Raw genomic sequence first — 21,400 nt, forward strand, 5'->3', positions numbered from 1 at the left:
GGATGCAAGCAAGAAGATTCGGGTCCCAACCCTAGAACTGCAAAAGAGAAGAAAAAGAAAAAGCAGCAGGACAGTGTCGATGCACAGCCCACTTACAGAACAGGTGTCTGGCCCAGGACCAAGGACAAATGAAATTCAACCAAGATGGCTGCTAAGGGGTCTCCAGGCACCCCAGGCTGTGCCTGAATCTCAGGGCTTCGGTGAACCTGCATCAAATATATGAGAATAACAGAGATGAGAAGAGAAATACTTTCTCCAGAGACTATGGTTTTTTTGGCCACCTCGGCTAGAAAATCTGTAGAGAAATGAACCACCAGAGCCTTTGAAATGGAGACGGGAGGGGGCAGAGAGATGGCTCAGTGGTCAAGGGCACATATTGCCCTACCTCAGGACCTGAGTTTGATTCCCAGTACCCACATCAGGTGGCTTACAACTGCTTATAACACCTGCTCCAGGGGAATCTGATGCGTCTGACCTCTGTAGACACTTACATTCATGTACACATACCCCCCATAATTAAAATAATAGAAACATCTTTAAAAAGAAAAGGAAATATTTTCTTCAAATGAACTCCTGGCTCCATGGGTCTCTGTGGGTCTTTGTGGGGGCTCCGTGGGTCTCTGTGGGGGCCCCGTGGCATAGGTCTCTGTGGGGGCTCTGTGGGAGCTCCGTGAAGCTCCATTGGGACTCTGTAGGTGTTCTGTGCGATCTCTGTGGGATCTCCATGGGGGCTGAGGGTATCTGTGGGAGCTCCGTAGGATCTCTGTGGGATCTCCATGGGGGCTGAGGGTATCTGTGGGAGCTCCGTAGGATCTCTGTGGGATCTCCATGGGGGCTCTGAGGGTCTCTATGGGAGCTCCGTAGGATCTCTGTGGGATCTCCATGGGGACTCTGAGGGTCTCTGTGGGAGCTCCGTAGGATCTCTGTGGGATCTCCATGGGGGCTCTGAGGGTCTCTGTGGAGCTCCGTGGGGCTCTAAGGTCTCCCACAATTGCATCCGCAGCTGGGGCTCTGCACACGGATAGTTCCCTTTTCGTTCCTTCATGTTTCCTTTCTTTTCACACATACTTTATCCTCAATTGTAATAAATATTCCTGTTTGTAATAGATAATACTACAAATGTCCAAGATACAGTTTTTATATATTCAATTAATGAAACAAATACTTAAAGAGACAACACACAAAAAGAGAGGAAGGGAGGAAAAAGAGAGAGGGGACAGATAAATAGAAAGGGAGAGAGGGACGGGGTCAGAGAGAGAAAGAGAGGCAGAGGGGAGAAGGGCACCGTTTTATCTTAGAACTTTTGTTTTCTTCAGCTGTGGGTAATCTCTGTCAGTTGCTTATGAGGGGAAGACCCTATGCTCTGACATCAACCGTCTCTCCCTCCCTTCTGCATCGTCTGCATTTCCTTTGTTTGTTAAAATGTTGCAAGGCTAGTTAAATCCTAAATCATTCTCCTAGACCTGTATTTTCTGCCATCAGCCCTAAGTCTGTAGTCTCCTCACAGTGGCCTCAGGTGTTGGGAGCAGTGAGACCCCAGATCCTGAATTTCTTGTAATCCCCTGATCTGAGTGCCTACAGCTGCTCTGAGCAGGAGCCCTTCAGGAGTTCCCAACTGCAGGAGAGTGGTTTCTGGTGGGTTTGGCTGGGGCGTGGTTATCTCTATATAATCTGCCCTTGAACACAATAAAGGTGGCATTCTTGGGGAATTCAAGGATGACCCGTGTTGCTGTCGCTCTGTCTGTGTGTGTCTGTGTATTTTAACCTGCCCGAAGCTCGCGAACTGCAGACACGGGGGGCGCGGTGCACGGCACTCAGGTCCTTTTAAAAGCTACTCACTAACATCTGGGGGGGAGGGATTTCTTCACATCCTGATATGATATTTGTATGAGTTTTTAGAACCCATCTAATCATAAGGTATTTATCATTTTCTCTTATATTTCTGGTTGTGTCTGGTCTTTAACGGATGATCCATTTCTCCAGCCCTCATTTTCTCTTACAGTGGAAAAGCAGCAGTAGGTACCGCTGTGGGAGGGTGTCATTTTCTTCGGTAGTGTAGCCACTGACATGTTCCTTGCTCCAATAAATAACCTCCCATCAGCACTCGTGTTAGAGTTTTATTGATGTGAAGAGACTCCATGATCATGGCAACTTTTTTTTTTTTTTTTTTTTTTTTTTTTTGGTTTTTTGAGACAGGGTTTCTCTGTGGTTTTGGAGCCTGTCCTGGAACTAGCTCTTGTAGACCAGGCTGGTCTCGAACTCACAGAGCCTGCCTCTGCCTCCCGAGTGCTGGGATTAAAGGCGTGTGCCACCACCGCCCGGCCATGGCAACTCTTATAAAGGAAATACATTTAATTGAGGCTGGCGTGCAGTTCAGAGGTTTAGTTCATTGTTTTAACGACAGGAAGCACGGTGGCATGCAGGCAGACATGGTGCTGGCGAGGTAGCTGAGATTTTTTTTACTTCTGGATCCTCAGGCAGCAGGAAGAGACTGAGCTACTAAGCCTGGGCTTGAGCTTCCGAAACTCCAAGCCCACCCCCAGTGACACACTTCCTCCAACAAGACCACACCTACTCGAACAAGGCCACCTCTCCTAATAGCAGCACTCCCTATGGACCTATGGAGGCCATTTTCTTCCAAACCACCACAGCAGTCAAGCAAGCAATTCTCAACTCGGTGGACCACACACAAAAAGAGGGCATGAGAGAGAGGAATGAGGTGGAAACAGCTAAAATTCATTGAATGAATGTCAATCAAAAATATATGTAATTAAATATCTAAGACAACAATAGGTTGTTAATTAAGACATTAATGACAGATTTTAGTCTTTGTTTTGTTTTGCTTTTTGAGACATGGTCTCATGTAGCCCTGACTGACCTGAAACTCACAGGATCTGCCTGCTTCTGCCTCTCAAGTGCTGGATTTAAAGGTGTGTGTCACCCAGCATACATAATAATCTTAAATTTTAGAGATTTCTGTTCCATTAGAGATCACTGTACCCAGCCTAGAAGTGACAGGTTCAGAATATTTGAGTCTCTCTCTGTTGCTTACCAAGAGCATTCTACCAGACTGCTTCAAAACACAAAACTGGCTTTCCCCCTTCATTTTGATAGAAAACACCCATTCCAGTGCTCAGTATTGGACAGTATTTGTTCTTGGGCTCAACTTTCCTGGATTCAGCCAGGGGCATACAAAAAGGATATAGAAAACAAATTGCACCTGACTGAATAGATATAAGGTTTTTTTCTTGCCATTATTGTCTAAACAATACAGTATAATATTGTTTCTATTGTATTCACATTGTACAGAGAATGAACCATTGTACCAGAATTTTTCTTTTGGGCACCAATCAGCTCCCAAATCATGACACAGAGACTTATTAGTAGTTTTTAATGCTCGGCCTAGTTTAGGCATGTTTCTGACTACCTCTTTTTTATGTTAATAATCTTGATTTTTTAATTGTTTTTATTGAGCTATATATTTTTCTCGGCTCCCTTCCCTTCCTCTCCCCTTCTACATTCTCCCATGGTCCCCATGCTCCCAATTTACTCAGGAGATCTTGTCTTTTTCTACATCCCATGTAGTTTCAATCCATATATGCCTTTCATAGGGTCCTCATCGTTGTCTAGGTTCTCTGGGATTGTGAATTGTAGGCTGGTTTTTCTTTGCTTCATGTCTGAAAGCCACTTATGAGTGAGTACATATGATATTTGGCTTTCTGAGCTGGGTTACCTCACTCATTATGATGTTTTCTAGATCCATCCATTTGCCCGCAAATTTCAAGATGTCATTGTTTTTTTCCTACCGTATAGTACTCCGTTGTGTAGATATACCACATCTTCTTTATCCATTCTTGGGTTGAGGGGCATTTAGGTTGTTTCCAGGTTCTGGCTATGACAAACAATGCTGCTATGAACATAGTTGAGCAGATGTCCTTGTGGTAAGATTGAGCATCCTTTGGGTATGTACCCAAAAGTGGTATTGCTGAGTCTTGAAGTAGGCTGTTTCTTAATTTTCTGAGACATCCTGGCTAGCTCTTTTAAACTTAAATTAGCCTGTTTCTCTTCATCTACCTTTTGCCTGGGGGTTGTTACTTTTCTCCTGTATGTCTTACTTCCACTGCTTCTCAAGTCTGCTGGCTGATGTTTGCCTGGCTTCTGGCCCCAGGTGTTTCTCTCATTCTTTCCTTCTTCTTTGCTTTCGTTTTTCCCTTCTCTCTTGAGCCTAGATTTCTCCTCCTATTTATTCTCTGTCCCTGCCAGCCCTGCCTGTACTTTCTTCTGCCTAGCTATTGGCTGTTGAACTTTTTATTAGACCAATCAGGTACCTTAGGCAGGCAAGATGAAACAGATGCCACCCATCTTTACATAATTAAATACACATCTTTACATGTTAAGCAAACACAGCACAAACAGAAGGAGCACATCTTTGCACAGTTAAATAGTCTGCAACAAACCATGACTTGGAGGACTGTGCAGAGGTTGCTTACAAACCCCACATCACTTTGTATGTAGCATTTGAACATCACAGCCTTGGGTTCCCGCTGGGAATCCTGGACCACGGCCCCTGCGGATACTGAGGAGTGATTGCAGGGCATTTCCTCAGGCACGGTGATGCTGTAGGACTTAGGATTGGGTTGGAATGCTGACCTTGACTACATGTAGGGATGGCTACAACAACACAGAGGGCATTGCATGTGGTGCCCTTCTGTAGAGACTCAGATGGATGGCTATTTCCCAGTGTTGACCACGACTCACTTTGTGGCAATTGCCTGAACATAGGTGTCTGCTCTTGCTGTCTGGTTTTCAGGGAGGACTGTATTCAGATGTCACCAGACAATGCTTCTTTGTTGGGGCATCACATCTGGCTTTGGAAGTGTTGGTCCTCCTCTTCTTCCAGATGGTTACGTCCACCTGTAGGGTGCACTAGAAGGACTTGGCCTGTCCTCTCTTCCTCTCATAGCCTTCTCTGCAGCCATCCTTTTGTAGTGTTAATGTAGCTCCAGTTCTAATTGGTTTAATAATAATCCCCCCTGTCAGATATTAGGGGCTGAAAGATGAACCATCAGAGAAACCGAGCAGGATCAGAATACATTCCACTCAGGCACTGCTATTTCATAACATCTTTTATTTTTTGTTAAAAATGATTAAACAATTTCAAACTTAAATTTGAAATTTAAATTTGTATGGTACGCAGTTGTTTTTCTCGAACCCATTTGTAGGTAATTGTTGTAATATGAGTGGCGGGCTACGTTCCTGGCACCCGGCCGCCCGCACGGCTAGCTTTATACCCGAAATAATTACACGGAAACTGTATTCTTTTAAACACTGCCTGGCCCATTAGTTTTAACCTCTTATTGGCTGGCTCTTACATATTGATCTAACCCATTTCTAATAATCTGTGTAGCCCATGAGGTGGCTTACCAGGGAAAATCTTAACCTGCATCTGTCTGGAGTGGGAGAATCATGGCGACTCACTGACTCGGCTTCTTTCTCCCAACATTCTGTTCAGTCTTCTCCGCCTACCTAATTTTCTGTCCTATCAAAGGCAGTCTCTTTATTTAACCAATGAAATTAACACAAAACAGAAGACTCTCCCCCATCAGGCAATTCGTCCAGGTGATGTCCTGTTACTCCCACCTAATCCCCAGACCTCCTTACCTTTGCTCAATGTCCTAGAGATGTCCCTCGCCACGAAACAATCCAGTCTAATGCCATGCATCCCAGGAGCTTGTGTCCCCTCTCCCCTGTCTTCTGCAGCACAGGGAACCGAACTTTAGAGATCACACTGAGGATGACTGTGTGACGATCCAGGAGCTCCGTGGACAATAGATTGTACACAGCAGTAGCAAACATCAGCGAGCCTTTGTGGACAGGAATGTGTGTGACCATCTGCCGTATGCCCCTTGCTTCCTTTCTCCTGGGCTGTGACAGACCAAAAGGAAGTCAGAGAGGGGAAGAGTTTATTTGGCTTATACTTCTAAATCATAGTCCATCACTGAAGGAAATCAAGCCAGGAGGTCAAGGCAGTAACCTGAAGCTGAACTATGTGCTTGCCGCTTTGCTCATGGACTTAACGCTTAGTGAGCTTTCTTTTATAGCCCAGGGCCATCTGCCTAGGGAATGGTGCCCCCACCATGGGTTAGGCCCTCTTGTATCAATTAACAATCAAGTCAGCTTTCCTCTTCCAATCTCATCTGCTCCATCTCTAAGAAGAGGGTGGAGATTCTCTTTTTAGGTGGCTCTAAGAAATGACAAATTGACAGAGTATGACCTAGTATGACACTGTGTTTTTAAGCAGCAAGATTAACTCTTTGCCTTTGATTTATGGAGTCGTGGTCTTCATGGGCTTTGCTGAGGCTATTATTTGTTTTTGCTTATGTTTAAGTCTTACCTGTGTGGCTTCTGTTTCTCATGGTCCCCTGTCTCAGGTTTGCCTGCATATGTGGGCTTTCTCTGTTCAGATTTAAGGATGAGTAGAATAGAGTTGCCCCACTGGCCTGACTTTTGAGAGCCTGCTTGTTCGTACAGAATATGATGGACGGCAAGCATAAAGGGACTAAAGAGGCCACACTCGGAATCTGTCTCCAGCAAAGACAGGTGACTGACTAGGTTCTGAAAAAACAAGGGGGAGAAGTATCCGGACCCTAGTAAAAGCTCCCAGGTGTGGGTGAGGGCCTTCGCTGTGGAAACCGTTGTCACATGGAGGCGAATACAGCCATTGCGGAGTGACAGTGGCATGGAGAAAAGGGAAAACAAATCCGAGAACTCCCAGTCCTCCACAGTCATCTGGAACTGGAGCAGTGTGTCCTTAGTTCCTTAGAGCCTGCTCATGGGACGTGCAGTGTGCGGCTTATCACCGGAACAGAGAGCACAAGAGGGAGGAGCCTGAGGTGGATCTCAGAAGCAAGGGGCAAAGATCCCCCCCCACAGGGGTCATTCTCTAGGGAACAGTCCAGGAACCCCAGGAGAATCGTAGAGGCCCTCAGTGGGGCACCTGCAGACCAGGGAAAGAAGTCCGTCTGGAGACGTGTGTCTAGCCCCACCCTGCATTCTCTTGTGTCCCAGACCCGGTCTCTTTTCACTTGCTGACCTTAGTGCGCCCGGGGAGGAGGAGCGGAGTTCCCTTTCCACTCGGTGAATCCAGACACACACTCAGGTTTGTGGCTTCCTCCTGGATGACTGAGTTACCACTTCTCTTCCAAGAACCAGCTGAAATGTCTTGGTTTCTGCGCATTTCCCTTTTCCCCCCTTATAACACTGTTTTATTGACTTTGCTTGGACATGGAATACCTAACATTTCTACATTCGCTTTAACCAAATCACACACACGAACCATTCATAGGTCTTTAACGTTATCTCCAATGCCCAGTAACAGTATAAAACGAGCACTAAAAGGAAGACCTTAAGGGCAATGTTCGCACATGGCATCTTCAGTGGAATATATTTTGAGGACAAGAAAAAAAATGTTGAAGAAATCTTAACCTTGGTATTGGATATGTTCTTTTTAAATGATATTGCCAAGAACGGTGTCTAAACTGTGGTTTAGAATGCATGAGTAGTAAACGGTCCTAGTTTGCGTTCTAGTGTGCGATGAACAGAGTGACCAAGAGCATCCTAGGGAGGAGAGGGTTTCTTTGGCTTACGCATCTCCATCATAGTTCATCTCTGAGCAGAGTCAGGGCAGGAACTGAAGAAGGGGCAGAGGCGGGGACCATGAAGGGGTGGGTGCTCTTTACTAATTTTCTTCCCAGGGCTTACTCGGTTTGCTTTCTGCTTTCTTCTTCTTCTTCTTCTTCTTCTTCTTCTTCTTCTTCTTCTTCTTCTTCTTCTTCTTTTCTTCCTCCTCCTCCTTCTTCTTCTTTTTGTGTGTGTGTTTTCTTTCTTTCTCTCTTTTCCCCCTCAAGACAGGGTTTCTCTCTGGCTTTGGGGCCTGTCCTGGAACTAGATCTTATAGACCAGGCTGGCCTCGAACTCACAGACATCCGCCTACCTCTGCCTCCCAAGTGCTGGGATTAAAGGTGTGCATCACCTCCGCCCGGCTTTTCAGTTTGCTTTCTTATGTAACCCAGGACCACCTGCTTAGGGTGGGGAGGGCCTGCCCACATAAACCATCAATCAAGAAAATGCTCCACAGACGTGTCCAGACATCAGTTCCACGGAGGCTCTCTCTTTCCTGGTGACTCTAGTTTGTGTCAAATTGACAAAACCTCACCTGCACAGACCATTATCCCTAGGTATGATGGGGACTGGTTTCAGGAACACCACAATACCCAAGTCATTGACTGCTCAAGTGCCTTATAGAAAATGATGTAGTATTTGCACATAGCCTATATATACATATATACACACATGTGTATACACACACACATATATACATATATTCTCTCAAATACCACAATCCTCTTTGGATTACTTATACCACTAGTGTAATATAAATTCCATATAATTTTCATACTATGTGATTTAAGGAATAATGACAATACAGATGCAATTAAACTTTTTTTTATTCTCTCATATCATTCTAGTATTCCATACAGTCCTCCTTATCAAGATAATAGTTTTATTTGATATATCTATTTAGTTTCATCTTTTAAGTTCTATAGAAAACTCAGGTTCAGGTAGATGCAACCCCCCCTCCCCCGCCTTCCACACACCAGTCTCAGTCCATGGCTGGGGATTGGTTCATAAGTCAAAAGGCCTGGAGAGTCCATTTTTGTATCTATGTTCTGGGAAGCAGGGTTTTCACTGGGTGGAGGGGACGCAGTGTGGGGAAGGTGAGGCAAAGCCCTATATATCTTGGTTTGAACCTCCATTTCAAACACCGACTATGCTCTGTTGGTGCAGGGAAGCAGCGAGAAATTCACAGGTTCCCCACACACTGTCTTGCTGGAAATGTTTGACCTAACCCTCACCACGAGAAGTGAGTCAGACAAGTCTAGAATGCAGCCTGGTTTGCAGGAACTCTTAGGGACTTCACGGAGAGCAGAGGGGGGTGATGGGATTGTGTCAGAGGACAGAGAAGAACAAGACAGTGTAGCTGTTGTTTTTTTCTCCTTGGGGGCCGCCACCCAGCTCCCAAATAAACACACTGAGACTTATTCTTACTTAAGAATGCCGGGCCTTAGCTTGGCTTGTTTCAAGTCAGCTCTTTTAGCTTGAATTATCCTGTTTCTCTTTAACTACATTTTGCCTTTGGGCTTTTTACCTTTCTTTATTCTATAGATTTCTTCTCTTCTTACTCTGTGGCTGGCTGGGTGGCTGATTCCTGGTTCTTCCTCTCCCCCTTTCACATTCCTCACTCTCTTCCCTAGATTTCTCTTCTTATGCCTGCCAGTCCCACCTGTTTCTCTCTCCTGACTGGCTATTGGCCGTTCAGTTCTTTATTAGACCAATCAGGTATTTTAGGCAGGCAGAGTAAAACAGTTTTACAGAGTTAAGCAAATACAACAGAAAAGAACGCAACACGTATTTGTGTCATTAAACAAATGTTCCACATCATAAATAAATGTAACACATCTTAAACTCATAGTCCACAGCAAGAAAAGGACTTGAGTGTGAACCTTTAACTCCATTTTCAGGCAAAGGGAGAGATATCTAAGTAGGGTGTTGTGGCGAGGAGAGGTGCCTGCGCCTGCCAGCCATAGTTCGGCAGGAGGTAGCTGTGTGTGCCATGCCAGCCCAGACAGCAGCACTGGATGTGTCTTGAGTGAGGGCACTGTGTTGTTATTTTGGAAATTTTAAGTTGAAATACAAGTAAAATAAAAAGGTGTGATAAAAAGTAAAAAAATAAAAACACATTTTACTTTAAAATCTCAAAAAAAAAACCCCATTAATCCTGGAAAGGTTTTGCTTTATGAAATAAATGACCAAGGCACCCTGAACTAAAAGAGGAAAGGCAAGGAGAATGTCCTAGACAAACCATTTCACATAGGAAATGTAAAAGTCGGGCTAGATAGACAACCCGGCAGTTAAGAACACTTGCTGCTCTTTCTGAGCACCCAAGCTTGATCTCAGACACCCATGTCACAGTGTAGACTACCTGTAACTGTAGTTCCAGGGGGTCCGGTGCCCTCTTCTGGCCTCTGTGGGTACCTGCACACACATGGGGTATATAAACTTGTACTCACACACATTCGCATACATTTAAAAATTTTCTATTTGGTATATTTTGATCATATATATGATCTCTCAGATCCTCCCTGTGGTGTTTTGACTGGCAATGGCCCCCACAGGCTCATATATTTCAGTGCTTGGTCCTGGTTAATGGAACTATTTGGGAAGGATTAGGAGGTGTGGCCATGTTGGAGGAGGTATGTCACTGGGCAGGGGGCGTGGTATGAAGTTTCAAAAGACTTGTGTTCTTCCCAGTTAACTCTCTCTGTGCCTCATGCTTGTGGATCAGATGTGAACTCTCAGCTACTGCCTGCCCCCCCTGTTGCCATGCTTCCTGCTATGATTGGCATGTATTCATCCTCTGAAACAGTTAAACAAACCCCCAATTAAATGCTTTTAAATTCTGTGAGTTGCCTTGGTTGTGATGTCTCTTTACAGAAAAGTAACTGAGACACTGCCCACTTCACAACTCACCCAACTTTGTGTATGTGGGCCTCTCTCTTTGAAACAAACAAACCACAAAACATAAACCTAAACAAAGAAACAAAAGACCAAGAAGACACACACAAAAAAAAAATCCACAGCCCAAACTATAAGTCCACAAAAACAAATACCAAAAACCAAATGAAACCAACTCCACAGAGGACAGAATGTGTTAACCAACTACCCCTGAACACGAGGCCTGCCCTGGAGTGTGATTGAGAGACTTACTGGAGAAAATGGATTTTCCCCTTTTCCAGTGGGTGGTAGCAATTGCAGAGAGCTTTTTGGTTAGGGGTGGGACTTCGTGTCACTTTCCCCTCTCGGTGCTGGGACCCCATTTGGTTTCAAGCTGTGCAGATCCACGTATGTTGAGCTGGTATGTGCAGCATCAGTCCTCTTGTGTCTCGGAGGCTCTGTTTCCTCAGAGCCGCCACCACATCCTTCCGTTTCCTCTTCTGAACAAGTAGCTCTCTGAGCCTGAGGGGAGGGGTTTGATGAAAACATGCCATTTGAGATTGCATGCTCCAAAGTCTCTCATTCTCTGCACACTCTCCATTCAATTATACAAAGTCTTTTAAAAAACATAAAGTCGTCTTCAGAACGTTTGCTCAAAGACAGCTGGCTTTTTCCAGTCTTCATCATCCTTTAAAAAAATTTTTTTTTCCGGAGACAGGGTCTCTCCATGTATCCCTGTCCATCCTGGAACTCGCTCTGTAGACCAGGCTGGCCTCAAACTCACAGAGATCCACCTGCCTCTGCCTCTCAAGTGCTCGGATTAAAGGCGTGCACTACCACACCCAGCCAGTCTTCATCATCCTAATTCCAATGGCCAGACATCAGAACCAGCACCACCTTCCCGTTCTGAGGTCAGGAGCCAGCCATCCGATTCCTTTCTTCCATGATCCAGCCCAATCAGAGCCTTGACTTAAGAAAATTCTGTGCTGGGCATGATGCTGGCGCACGCCTTTAATCCCAGCACTCGGGAGGAAGAGGCAGGTGATCTCTGTGAGTTCGAGGCCAGCCTGGTCTACAAGAGCTAGTTCCAGGACAGGAACCACCAAAGCTACACAGGGAAACCCTGTCTTGAAAAACAAACAAACAAAACAAAACAACAACAACAAACAAACATAAAAAGAAAATTCTGACAAAATTCTAAAATTTTGCTATTACAATGGATGAAAAGACTTCATTTTCTAAAGCATCATTCAGGTGAAGCTTAGCTTTGCTTCATATTGACCATTTCTCTTTCTCCTCCTCCAATTTCCTTATTTCCTCCATATTATTTGTCCCACTCAATCTCCTGTCTTCTTCTAGTTGCCCAGAAGGCATTCTGAATAATCTTCTCATTTTTATCATTAGTTTGTCATAACTGTTAGACATATTTCCCTGAATTTGGCACACATCTTTCCATTTGTTCTAAGGTAGTCTTTCTATATAGATGTTTTTAGTGTGCTTTACTTTTCTCACCTAAGAAAGTACTAATTAAAAAAAAAAGAAATATTTGTGGGCTTTCTATAAAGCTAGTACTATTGAAAAGAGCCATATTCCCAGTCTAAGTAACGGGACATATAAAGCCAGCCCATAGCTTCTGGCACCATCTCACAAATCACAGTTGACTTTGACTCTTCTGTGTTGTCCGTACAAGGCTGTTATCAGTCAAAGGGGTGACAGATAATTGGGCTGTGCACAGCAGACTCCACGCGTCTAGGAAGAGCAGACTGTCCTCTAAACTGTCTGTCATCTCTACAGCACCGCGAGACTCTGACAGACGCAGTCAGATCCACCCGGATGTGCAAGGTCTGCTATGCTCATGACTTAGGAAAAGGTCCCGGGTCAGAGCCTACTTAGAGAAGGTTGAGCTGAAAGAGCCGGGGATGAGTGTGCATGCCTACAATCCCATCACTCAGGATGCAGAGGCAGGAGGATTGCCAGCAGAAGACCAATGTGGGCTAGATAGAGAGTCTCAGGTCAGCCTGGACTATTCAGTGCGACTGTCTCAATGACTAAAAAACAAGCAGGAGGGAAGAGAGCAGGTCTCCTATTCCAGCTTACTAAGGCCCAGCATCAGACAGGAGCGGAGGTTTGGGGAGGCAGGTCAATTTACACCACTTCCACAGGGCCACAGGGTACTCAAGGTCTCCCCACCCAGCTAGCCCGGCCTGCACCTACACAGAGAAAGGAACAGGCCCAGAGCCATCTCTTCTGGTTTCAAATACCAGATGTTTCTTTGACTGCTCATATATCACTTTCCAGACATAGCAGATCATACTATTTTTTGTTTCGTTTTGAGACAGTTTCACTGTGTAACACAGACTGTCCTCAACCTTGATGTCCTCCTGCCTCAGCCTCCCAAGTGCTGGGATTAAGAGTGCTTGCTTTCGCACCCAGGTGGCATGTGTGCTTTTGATAGAACACAGGATGTAATTATTATCCATGCTACCTCATATCTGTGCACCCACTACCTCCTCAATCCATCCGGAATGTCTTCCTCTTACTTCAACATCCATGTTCTCTAGTGAGAAAATAATTCAAGATCTTCTTTGAAATTAAAAAATAGCAACTGCCGGGCGATGGTGGCGCACGCCTTTAATCCCAGTACTCGGGAGGCAGAGGCAGGCGGATCTCTGTGAGTTAGAGACCAGCCTGGTCTACAGAGCTAGTTCCAGGACAGGCTCCAAAGCCACAGAGAAACCCTGTCTCGAAAAACAAAAACAAAAACAAAAACAAAAAAAAAATAGCAACTGAAGTTATAGTTCTCCTTCATTAAAAAATCCGCCTCCCCCCCCCCCCCCCCCCCCGTGTGTGTGTAGGATGGCTACTCTTGGTTGTCAACTTGACTACTTCTGGAATTAACTACCCCCCAAAAGGAATATTCCCCTGTTAATTTGAAATGACTCAGGAGGAAGAGACAGGTGATCTGTGACTGTGAGGCCAGCCTGGCCTACAAAGCAGGTTCCAAGACAGCCATCCAGGGCTACACAGAGAAACTCTGTCTCAAAAAAAGCCAAAAATCAAAAGCCAAAACCAACTAATCAACCAACCAACCAACCAACCAACCAACCAACAAAACCCAACAACATTCTTCCCCCCAAATCCCCAAGGCCCTCCACCAATAATCAGAGGGCTGGAGTGTTGGCTCAGTGGTCAAGAGTACCTGAACCCTTCCAGAGGACTGCGGTTCAATGCCCAGTACCCACTTACTCCCTTGACTGTGCACAATCCCCTGTAACTCTAGTTTCAGGGGATGCGACACATACTTCTGACACCAGGTAGACATGTGGAGCACATACATGCATGCAGGCGAAATACTCATAGACATAAAAAACAAAAATAAAAACAAAAGTTCTCAATCATTATATATAGTTCTGGGGGCTTGCGTTCAGCCTGCAAGCACTTCATAGCCTGAGCCATCTTCCCAGCCAAGATCATTGCCCTCCTTCAAACAGTCTCCTTTCATCTCTATGGGGATCAAAAGGAACACCGGCTCCTGTCCTCCTGCTCCCTCCCCTCCCCTTCCTTAGAATGCCAGGAAACTTCTGTGTGACAAACACAAAAGCTTAGCTCTGATCTATGACTCTGCAGCTAGAAACCTAGGGACAAAGTCACTTCTGGCCAAGATGAGCATCGTTTAACACATTTATTCGTCCTTCTATTTGATCTCCTTGGACTTTTCATTTTCCTCCTTCGTTCATTGTCATTGTCCTATTAGATTTTTCTGGTTGAACGGAGTTCTGCTCTCTAAACCCCCACAGGGAGTCAAGATGATGTAAAGGAGCTGTGTGAATACGGCATGTGAGCGACAAGAAACAGGAGACCAAGTCTGCTTCTCTGCTAGAAGGGAGAGAAGACCGGCTCCCATTCTCTTCCGGGACTGAAGATAGGTGCCCATGCTACTTAGGTTCAACCATGAATTTGGGCATTCTCTTATTACGAGGTTTCGCAGACTGGCAAATTCGGTTTTCTCTTCTTGCTCTTTCCTCCAGTGTTTCAGATGTTAGAATTTTGAGGAAGGTAGTTCTGCACACAGTGGGTTCCCCAGACCCTGGGTCTCTACAGTTTGTCTTCCTCACACCCCTTCTTGCTTGCTCAAACCTTGCCTCTGTGAGTCGGCTCCCGGCACTTTTCCTGCACCTCATCTGGTCTACCTGCATGTGATGGTACAGCCCACTCAGCAGAAAGAGCCTGGCGCTGCGCTCCCCTCCTCTCCCCTCCCCAGAGGAGATCCTTCCTAACGGGATAGCCTTATTACAGAGGAGCTACTCTTCATAATTGCCCCTCTGCACGTACTCACGTGCCGCAACTTGATGGCTGCTCAGCGGGAGCACACTTAGAGAAGTTTCCCTGCGGCAGGAGCTGTCTGTGCCCCGCCCGCCTGGCTCACTTTGGCACCATGTCTAAATCTGCAACCAACTTCCAGCTGTAAGAACCCGTGACTCTGCCATAGAGATTTCAAGAGCATGATTGACCGACAGAGAGACCAATTGAGACCCTTGGATTTCCTGTTCCTTGAGAAATAATCGAAGGGTTCTTGCTCTCTGATTGGCACAGTCCTGAAGCTTGGTCCAGGACTGTGTTGGTAAGTTTTTCCTTTAAAAGACAGTATGGTAAATATTTTAGACTTGGTAGACTAAGTCCCTATCACAATCGTTCATCTCTAGATTATAGTATGAGAAGCCATAGCATGGACATACACAAATAGATGGGCATGGCTCTGCAACAAATAAAAAATTATCTGCATCTATTAAAACAAGAATTTCAGTAACTTTTATGTCACAACATACTTTTCTTCCTTGGATTATCTTCCAACCATTTAAAGTCATAGTGACCAGCCTTACCTTTTGGCTCACAGGAACTCAACGAACTTGGTTTACCTGCTGTGGTTTGCTGACCCTAACCTAACCAGAGGCCCCTGATGATTTGGGCCTTGTGGCTCGTAGCAGGATGTGCTCATTAGATATCTTGTTTTGTTTCCCCCGTTTCCTGGCTTCTTCATATTCATCCCAGGATGACCTTCCCAGTACGCTGCTGGTCTCCAAAGCTCTTCCAGATTCCTACTCTGTTCTTAAACCTCTCACCAGACTGACAAACTGGGTTTTCTGTTTCCCTTTCTGCCAAAAGGAGTTCAGCATAGATATTTAGAGCAAGGCAGCTCCAGCAATCACATAGCGGCAGCATAGCACCTGGCTCTCTCTCTACAGGGTGGTCCCTGGATCCGTGTCCCCAGACCCACCATCTCTCTCCCAGTTCCAAGTTCTTGACTCTCTAATCTCACTTCAGTGAAGGAGGCTGTCCTCTTGTAGCAGTGGCTTTGTGCCATTGAATAAGGGGGTAGGTGTGTCTACGTAGTAGTTATATTTCTGTTGTGATAAAATGCAATGACAAAAGCAATTTGTGGAGGAAAGCGTCCATTCTGGCAGGGAAGCTTGTCTGAGTGGTCGGCAGGAGCGAGAAGCTGAGAGATCGCATCTTATACTGCAAACATGAGACAGAGAGAGCAACTGGAGGTGGGACAAGGCTATGAACTCTCAAAGTCGGTCCCTAGTGACATACTTCCTCAGGTGTAGTGATAGGAGGGGCGGGCTGCGGCCTGGCTCCTGGCTAGCTTTACCCAAGATAATTACATGGAAACTGTATTCTTTTAAACACTGCTTGGCCCATTAGTTCCAGCCTCTTATTAGCTAATTCTCACATCTTGATTAACCCATTTCTAATAATCTGTGTAGCACCACAAGGTGGTAGCTTACCAGGAAAGATTCAGTATGTCTGACCTGGCGGCTGGCTCCATGGCGTCTGCCCAACTATGCTTTCTTTCTCCCAGCATTCTGTTCTGTCTACTCCGCCTATCTAAATCCTGCCCTACCAAAAAGCCAAGGCAGTTTTCTTTACTAACCAATGAGAGTAACACATAGACAGATGACCCTCCTCCATTACTCAGGCCCTTCCTCAAGGTCCCATGACATCTCCAAATAACGCCACAAATGATAGACCATGTGTCAAATACCTGAGCCTATGGAGGACAGTTCTCATTTCAGCCACCGCAGAGCAGCGATGGGGACACACTCACCGAGCCCCTGTCTAGTGTCTGCCCACTTTGCTACAGGCCTTGTACTGTGTACTTTTAGGTCATCTCCTTCAGTTCTATAACGCTGAGTCAACGGGAGTCGGTAGCATCCAGTTTGCAGGGTGGACACAAGGCTCCGGAGAGGAGGAGCTGCCACTACGGGGGTGTAATCATTGGGGATACATAACTAACTGCAGTCCATGCATTCTTAGCCACCGAGCTAGGATGTTTCCGAAGCAGTCAGAGCAGGAACTAAACTGGTTTTAAGGAAGCAGAGGAGTGCAGGCAAGACTGTAGTGTGAGCTTCAGCTCAAAGCCAGGCTGGAGAACTTGAGAGTTGGCCTCATCCTGAACGTAGAGTGACAGATAAACGGGCTAGGGGTAGAGGGGAGAGGTAACTGCCACGCCAGTGCAGGCTGGAACCAAGAATCTCAGTAGAGGGTGTCCAGGTTGAATGAATGCACAGAGCACGAGGTTGAGGTGAAACAGCTTCTTTTATTGTCTTGCTGGGGCTGGCTTTATACCATGGCACCAAATGAGAAGGGGGCTGCGAAGGGACTGTAACCTGACCCTGGCAGGGATCAAGGAACGGTCACCATGCACTCAAAATTCCTTCCTTCCCCGCTCCAGGAGCAGAGGGAATTTATTATGTTTTCCTTGCAGATAAGCACCTCAAATGGGGGCAGGGATATCAACTCGGGGCTGCAGTTCCCACAATAACGATGCAGACTAGAGGGCAGTGTATGAACACCCCTAGAAAGTGTTCCAGATAGCTGGGATTCACCCTAAGGCAGCAGAGATACCCCAAGGGCTTTGGTTGCTTTCTCTCTTTATGTCTTGGTCTTAAAGACCCGGCTCTTCTGAGAATGGGGAGAACCGACAGGAAGGTGGTTGGACTTGATAGGAGAATAACAATGACAAAGGGAGCACGTGGATTGAGGCAGGGATCTGAGATGGGACTGGGCAAAGGTGAAAGGTGAGAGATTGACAGGAATTGTAGAAATTGGTAGGATACGGTGACGGATTAGTTGGATGGGTAAGGGCAAGTTTTCCATGTGTCTGCCTTGGGCAACTGGGGGTGATGGCACCTTCCTAACAGAGGGATAAGGAGGCCGACCCAGGGCTGACGTAGGTGCTAACAAACCAAAGTGGGCACTCAATCATCCGTCCAACAGAGTTTAGTTGGAGTGTGTACTCTGGGTAGGGTGCTGTTACCATGGAATCAGTGAGAGGCAGCTATTCCAAATGGAGGGCCGTAGGGAGAATCGTGTTCAATGACAAACACATGGTCCTGCTGAATAGATAGAACTTCACTTTAATTAAAAGAGGAGTACTGTGGCCATACCACAACATCAGAGGCCAGCTTCCCATGCACACCAAGGGAAAAGCCTGTCTCCCAGAGCTGCGATGGTCTGGATAGGTGTCCCAGAAAGGCTCATGTGTTAAAGGCTTAGTCTCTGGTTCATGGTGCGATTGGGAGAGGGTAGAACTTGGGGCTGAGAGATGGCTCAGAGGTTAAGAGCACTGGCTACTCTTCCAGAGAACCCCGGGTTCAATTCCCAGCACCCACATGGCGACTCACAACTGTAACTCCAGTTCCAGGGGATCTGACACCTTCACACCAATACTCATCAAGTAAATTTCAATAAGTTATTAAAGGAGAGGAGAAGCCTTGATGAAGGGAGTTTGGTTTCGGGGGGCATGTAAAAAGGGAGGTGGAGCCTTTCTGCTTCTCACTTATCATGAAGCGGGCACCTTTGACCCACTGTAATGTGCCGCCATGCCACAGGCCAAGGGCAGTGGGGCCAAGTGATCATGGACTAACATCTTTGAACCTGTGGGCCCAAATGAACCTTCTTTCCTCATGAATTTATTTATTTATTTTATTTTATTTTTGATTTTGGAGACAGGGTTTCTCTGTGGTTTTGGTTCCTGTCCTGGAACTAGCTCTTCTAGACCAGGCTGGCCTCGAACTCACAGAGATCCGCCTGCCTCTGCCTCCAGAGTGCTGGGATTAAATGCGTGCGCCACCACCGCCCGGCCTTCCTCATGAATTTATTATTCAGGCATTCTGTCACAGGAACGTAATGCTAACACAACTTATGGCAAACGTATGAGAGAGGTGGGAATAACAAGTAGTGGTGACACCCCTGATTTCCTCTGAGCCCCCACATCGGTTCCAGTGAACCCCAAATACTCAATTCCTGAGGGATTGGTTGATGCTGCTGCATCCTGTCAATAAAGCAAGGTCTAATAGTCATATTTTCTATTTTAAGACAGACTTCTGGGCTTTGGAAGGGGTGGCGGTGGGCAAGGAAATATCAGGCAATTACTAAAGGTGAGCATCTCCTCCTCAGTGATCTCCTGGATGGTCTGGAGAGTCGTGCATCTCTCCTTTCCGACATCAGCTCCCCAAAAACGTTCTTCTATCACCAACACCTCACAGCTTGACTTCTCAATTGGGATTTCAAACGTGGCTTCTGGCAAGTCCTGGTATATGTCTTCTGCAGAATCCAAGACCCCTGGTAAAGTTTCGTCTTTGGCTATGAGGCACTGCTCCACGATAATGTTTTCAACCCTCAGCTCCTCCGTTCCATACAGAGGGTCTCTAGCCATGGAAGTATCTGGCCCCACCACTCTGACGTGGCACGGCAGTTTTGGGATCTGGCACAGCTCCTGCATGGTCCCTGGTCCAGCATCCTCAAACAACTCCCGGAACTCTCCTTCTGCAAACAAGGGCAGCTTGACGTGGGCTTTGGTGGTGAGGTTCAGGCACTTGAGGACCTCCACCCGGTGTATCTCATTATGGATCTGCGCAGACACCACACTCTTCTTCAGAGCCAGGAAGCTCTCATTGGCTGAGAAAGATGCAAACGGCTCCACGCAGGAGGTGTAGTCCCTGGAAGACTGGAAGCAGAGCTGTCCTTGTTGCATGGCTGCCGCGACATCAGAAACAGCATTAAAATAGCGACCCCCCCTAAGTATCAGGCCCTGATAGGTGTATGGGATGAGAAAACACCTCCCTTTCTTCCCTTCGGAAATTTCCGTGGCAATGAACTTTTTCACCTCTTCTGTCCTGAGGATGGTTAAGAGCTGCCCGTTCTTCAAAGGCTTTGGGACCGCCTTGCTCTCCGACAGGCTCACACTCATTATTTTGATTCTCACTGGGAATTTGTTTGCGTCCATACCGTATATTTCTCTCATTGTCATCAGTGCAAAGGGCTTACAAGCCAAGGAGCTAATCTCAGTGATATGGATGTCCAAATCGGAGGGGATGCTGATCTGGACCGAACCTGGGAAAGTCAAAAGGGATACAGCATGAGGCTTTGGAAGGAAGCACAGCTAACGGATTCATGCATTTTCTCTTGTGTCTACAACCGATAACCCTCTCCTACTGACTGTACCATGTTACCCAAGAGGTTTGCTATGTTCACATGACTCTACCAGCAGGATGGTTCCAGCCTTCAATTGCCGCGGGATCTGTCAGTGTGTCTGGTACCGCGGAGTGAACGCAATCGTGAATCTACACTCTTCATAAAGGACACGAGGGGCCCAACTAGAAAGCGGGCACACAGTTGAGTGTGTTGCAGCTCATCGCCATCCCGCATCCACAATCCCCACCAAGACCCCAGGCGGCAATGGGAGCTCTTACTGTTCTCGTCTGTGGTTAAGACTTGGATAAGACTTACGACAGCTCTTGGAAGAATCACATGGCTTCCAAAACAGGTCATTTGAGAAGAACTTAATACAAGATTGAAAACAAAAATGTCTGGTCAGAGCATGGGAGACAGCCCCAGAAAACAGTTACACTCCCTGTGTAGTTAGCAGAACCCCGCACAGCCTGGTTGGAGCCCTGGGCGGCAATGTAGGTGAGAGTCCCTCGTCCTCTTTAACGTTCCTGAGTTCTCTGAGAACTTCCGTTTCTTGGTTGACTACTATGTGATGGAAGAAATGTGTGTTGATACCACCTTCACAGGTCAGTCCAGCCTCTGGGCTGTATGACGAGGGGCATGGAAGGGCTAGAACGAAATGACGGTTTCTAGAGTAGGATGGGGGTGTGGGATCCGTTTGGAGCCAGAAAGGAAGGCACAGACAGACGTATTTCTACATCACCGTATTTCAGAAGAATGCGTATGAGTCTGTCAGAGTGTGGCTATAGGCCTGAACTCAGCATCCTCCTGCCTCAGTCTCCCAAGCGCTGGGAGCACAGGCTTGCGGAGATTTCTTTTGCTTAAATTAAAAAAAAAAGTATTTTTGTTTATGTGCACGAGTGTTTGGCTGCATGTATGAGTGTACCCCATGTGTGGAGGCAAGAAGAGGGCATTGAAACCTCCAGGACTAGAGTTACAGACAGTTGTGTGCCATCGTGTGGGTGCTGGGTACCAAACCCAGGCCTTCGGCAAGAGCAGCAAGTACTCTTAACTGCTGAGCCATCTTTTCACTCCCCTGGCTTAAATGATCTTTAAGGATGAAAACAATAACCCACGACTACTAAGGCGGTAGCTTTAGGAGGGTCTCTGGGTAGCCTTTCAAAGTTCAGAAAGTCCAAGTGGGCGATGGTTTTGAGAAGGCTCTGAAAGGATAGAATATTTACACAGTTCAAGAAGCAAGCAGATGCCTCTCAGCCCTCCCCTCTCAGGTTTCCCTTAAGCATTAAAATGTGAAAATGACCAGAAGGTTTAACTACGTGTATCCCTTTTTTTCGTTTGTTTTTCGAGACAGGGTTTCTCTGTGGCTTTG

At 46.4% G+C, this 21,400-nt stretch overlaps 1 protein-coding gene across 1 annotated transcript in view; it reads right to left on the minus strand.

Annotated features, from left to right (window-relative positions):
• Nucleotides 1–18,761: 18,761 nt before the first annotated feature.
• Nucleotides 18,762–21,400, minus strand: part of LOC121458960 (protein THEMIS3-like) — a 38,147-nt gene continuing 35,508 nt past the window's right edge. Inside the window, exon 4 of the mRNA XM_041668402.1 lies at nucleotides 18,762–19,953. Coding sequence (XP_041524336.1) covers nucleotides 18,932–19,953 — 1,022 coding nt within the window. The 3' untranslated portion in view covers nucleotides 18,762–18,931. The remainder of the gene's footprint in view (nucleotides 19,954–21,400) is intronic.

Source organism: Microtus oregoni, unplaced genomic scaffold (assembly GCF_018167655.1).
Source record: "Microtus oregoni isolate MIOR12 unplaced genomic scaffold, Mior012 000018F_ref0000195, whole genome shotgun sequence".
In the NCBI taxonomy this organism is placed as follows: Eukaryota; Metazoa; Chordata; class Mammalia; order Rodentia; family Cricetidae; genus Microtus; species Microtus oregoni.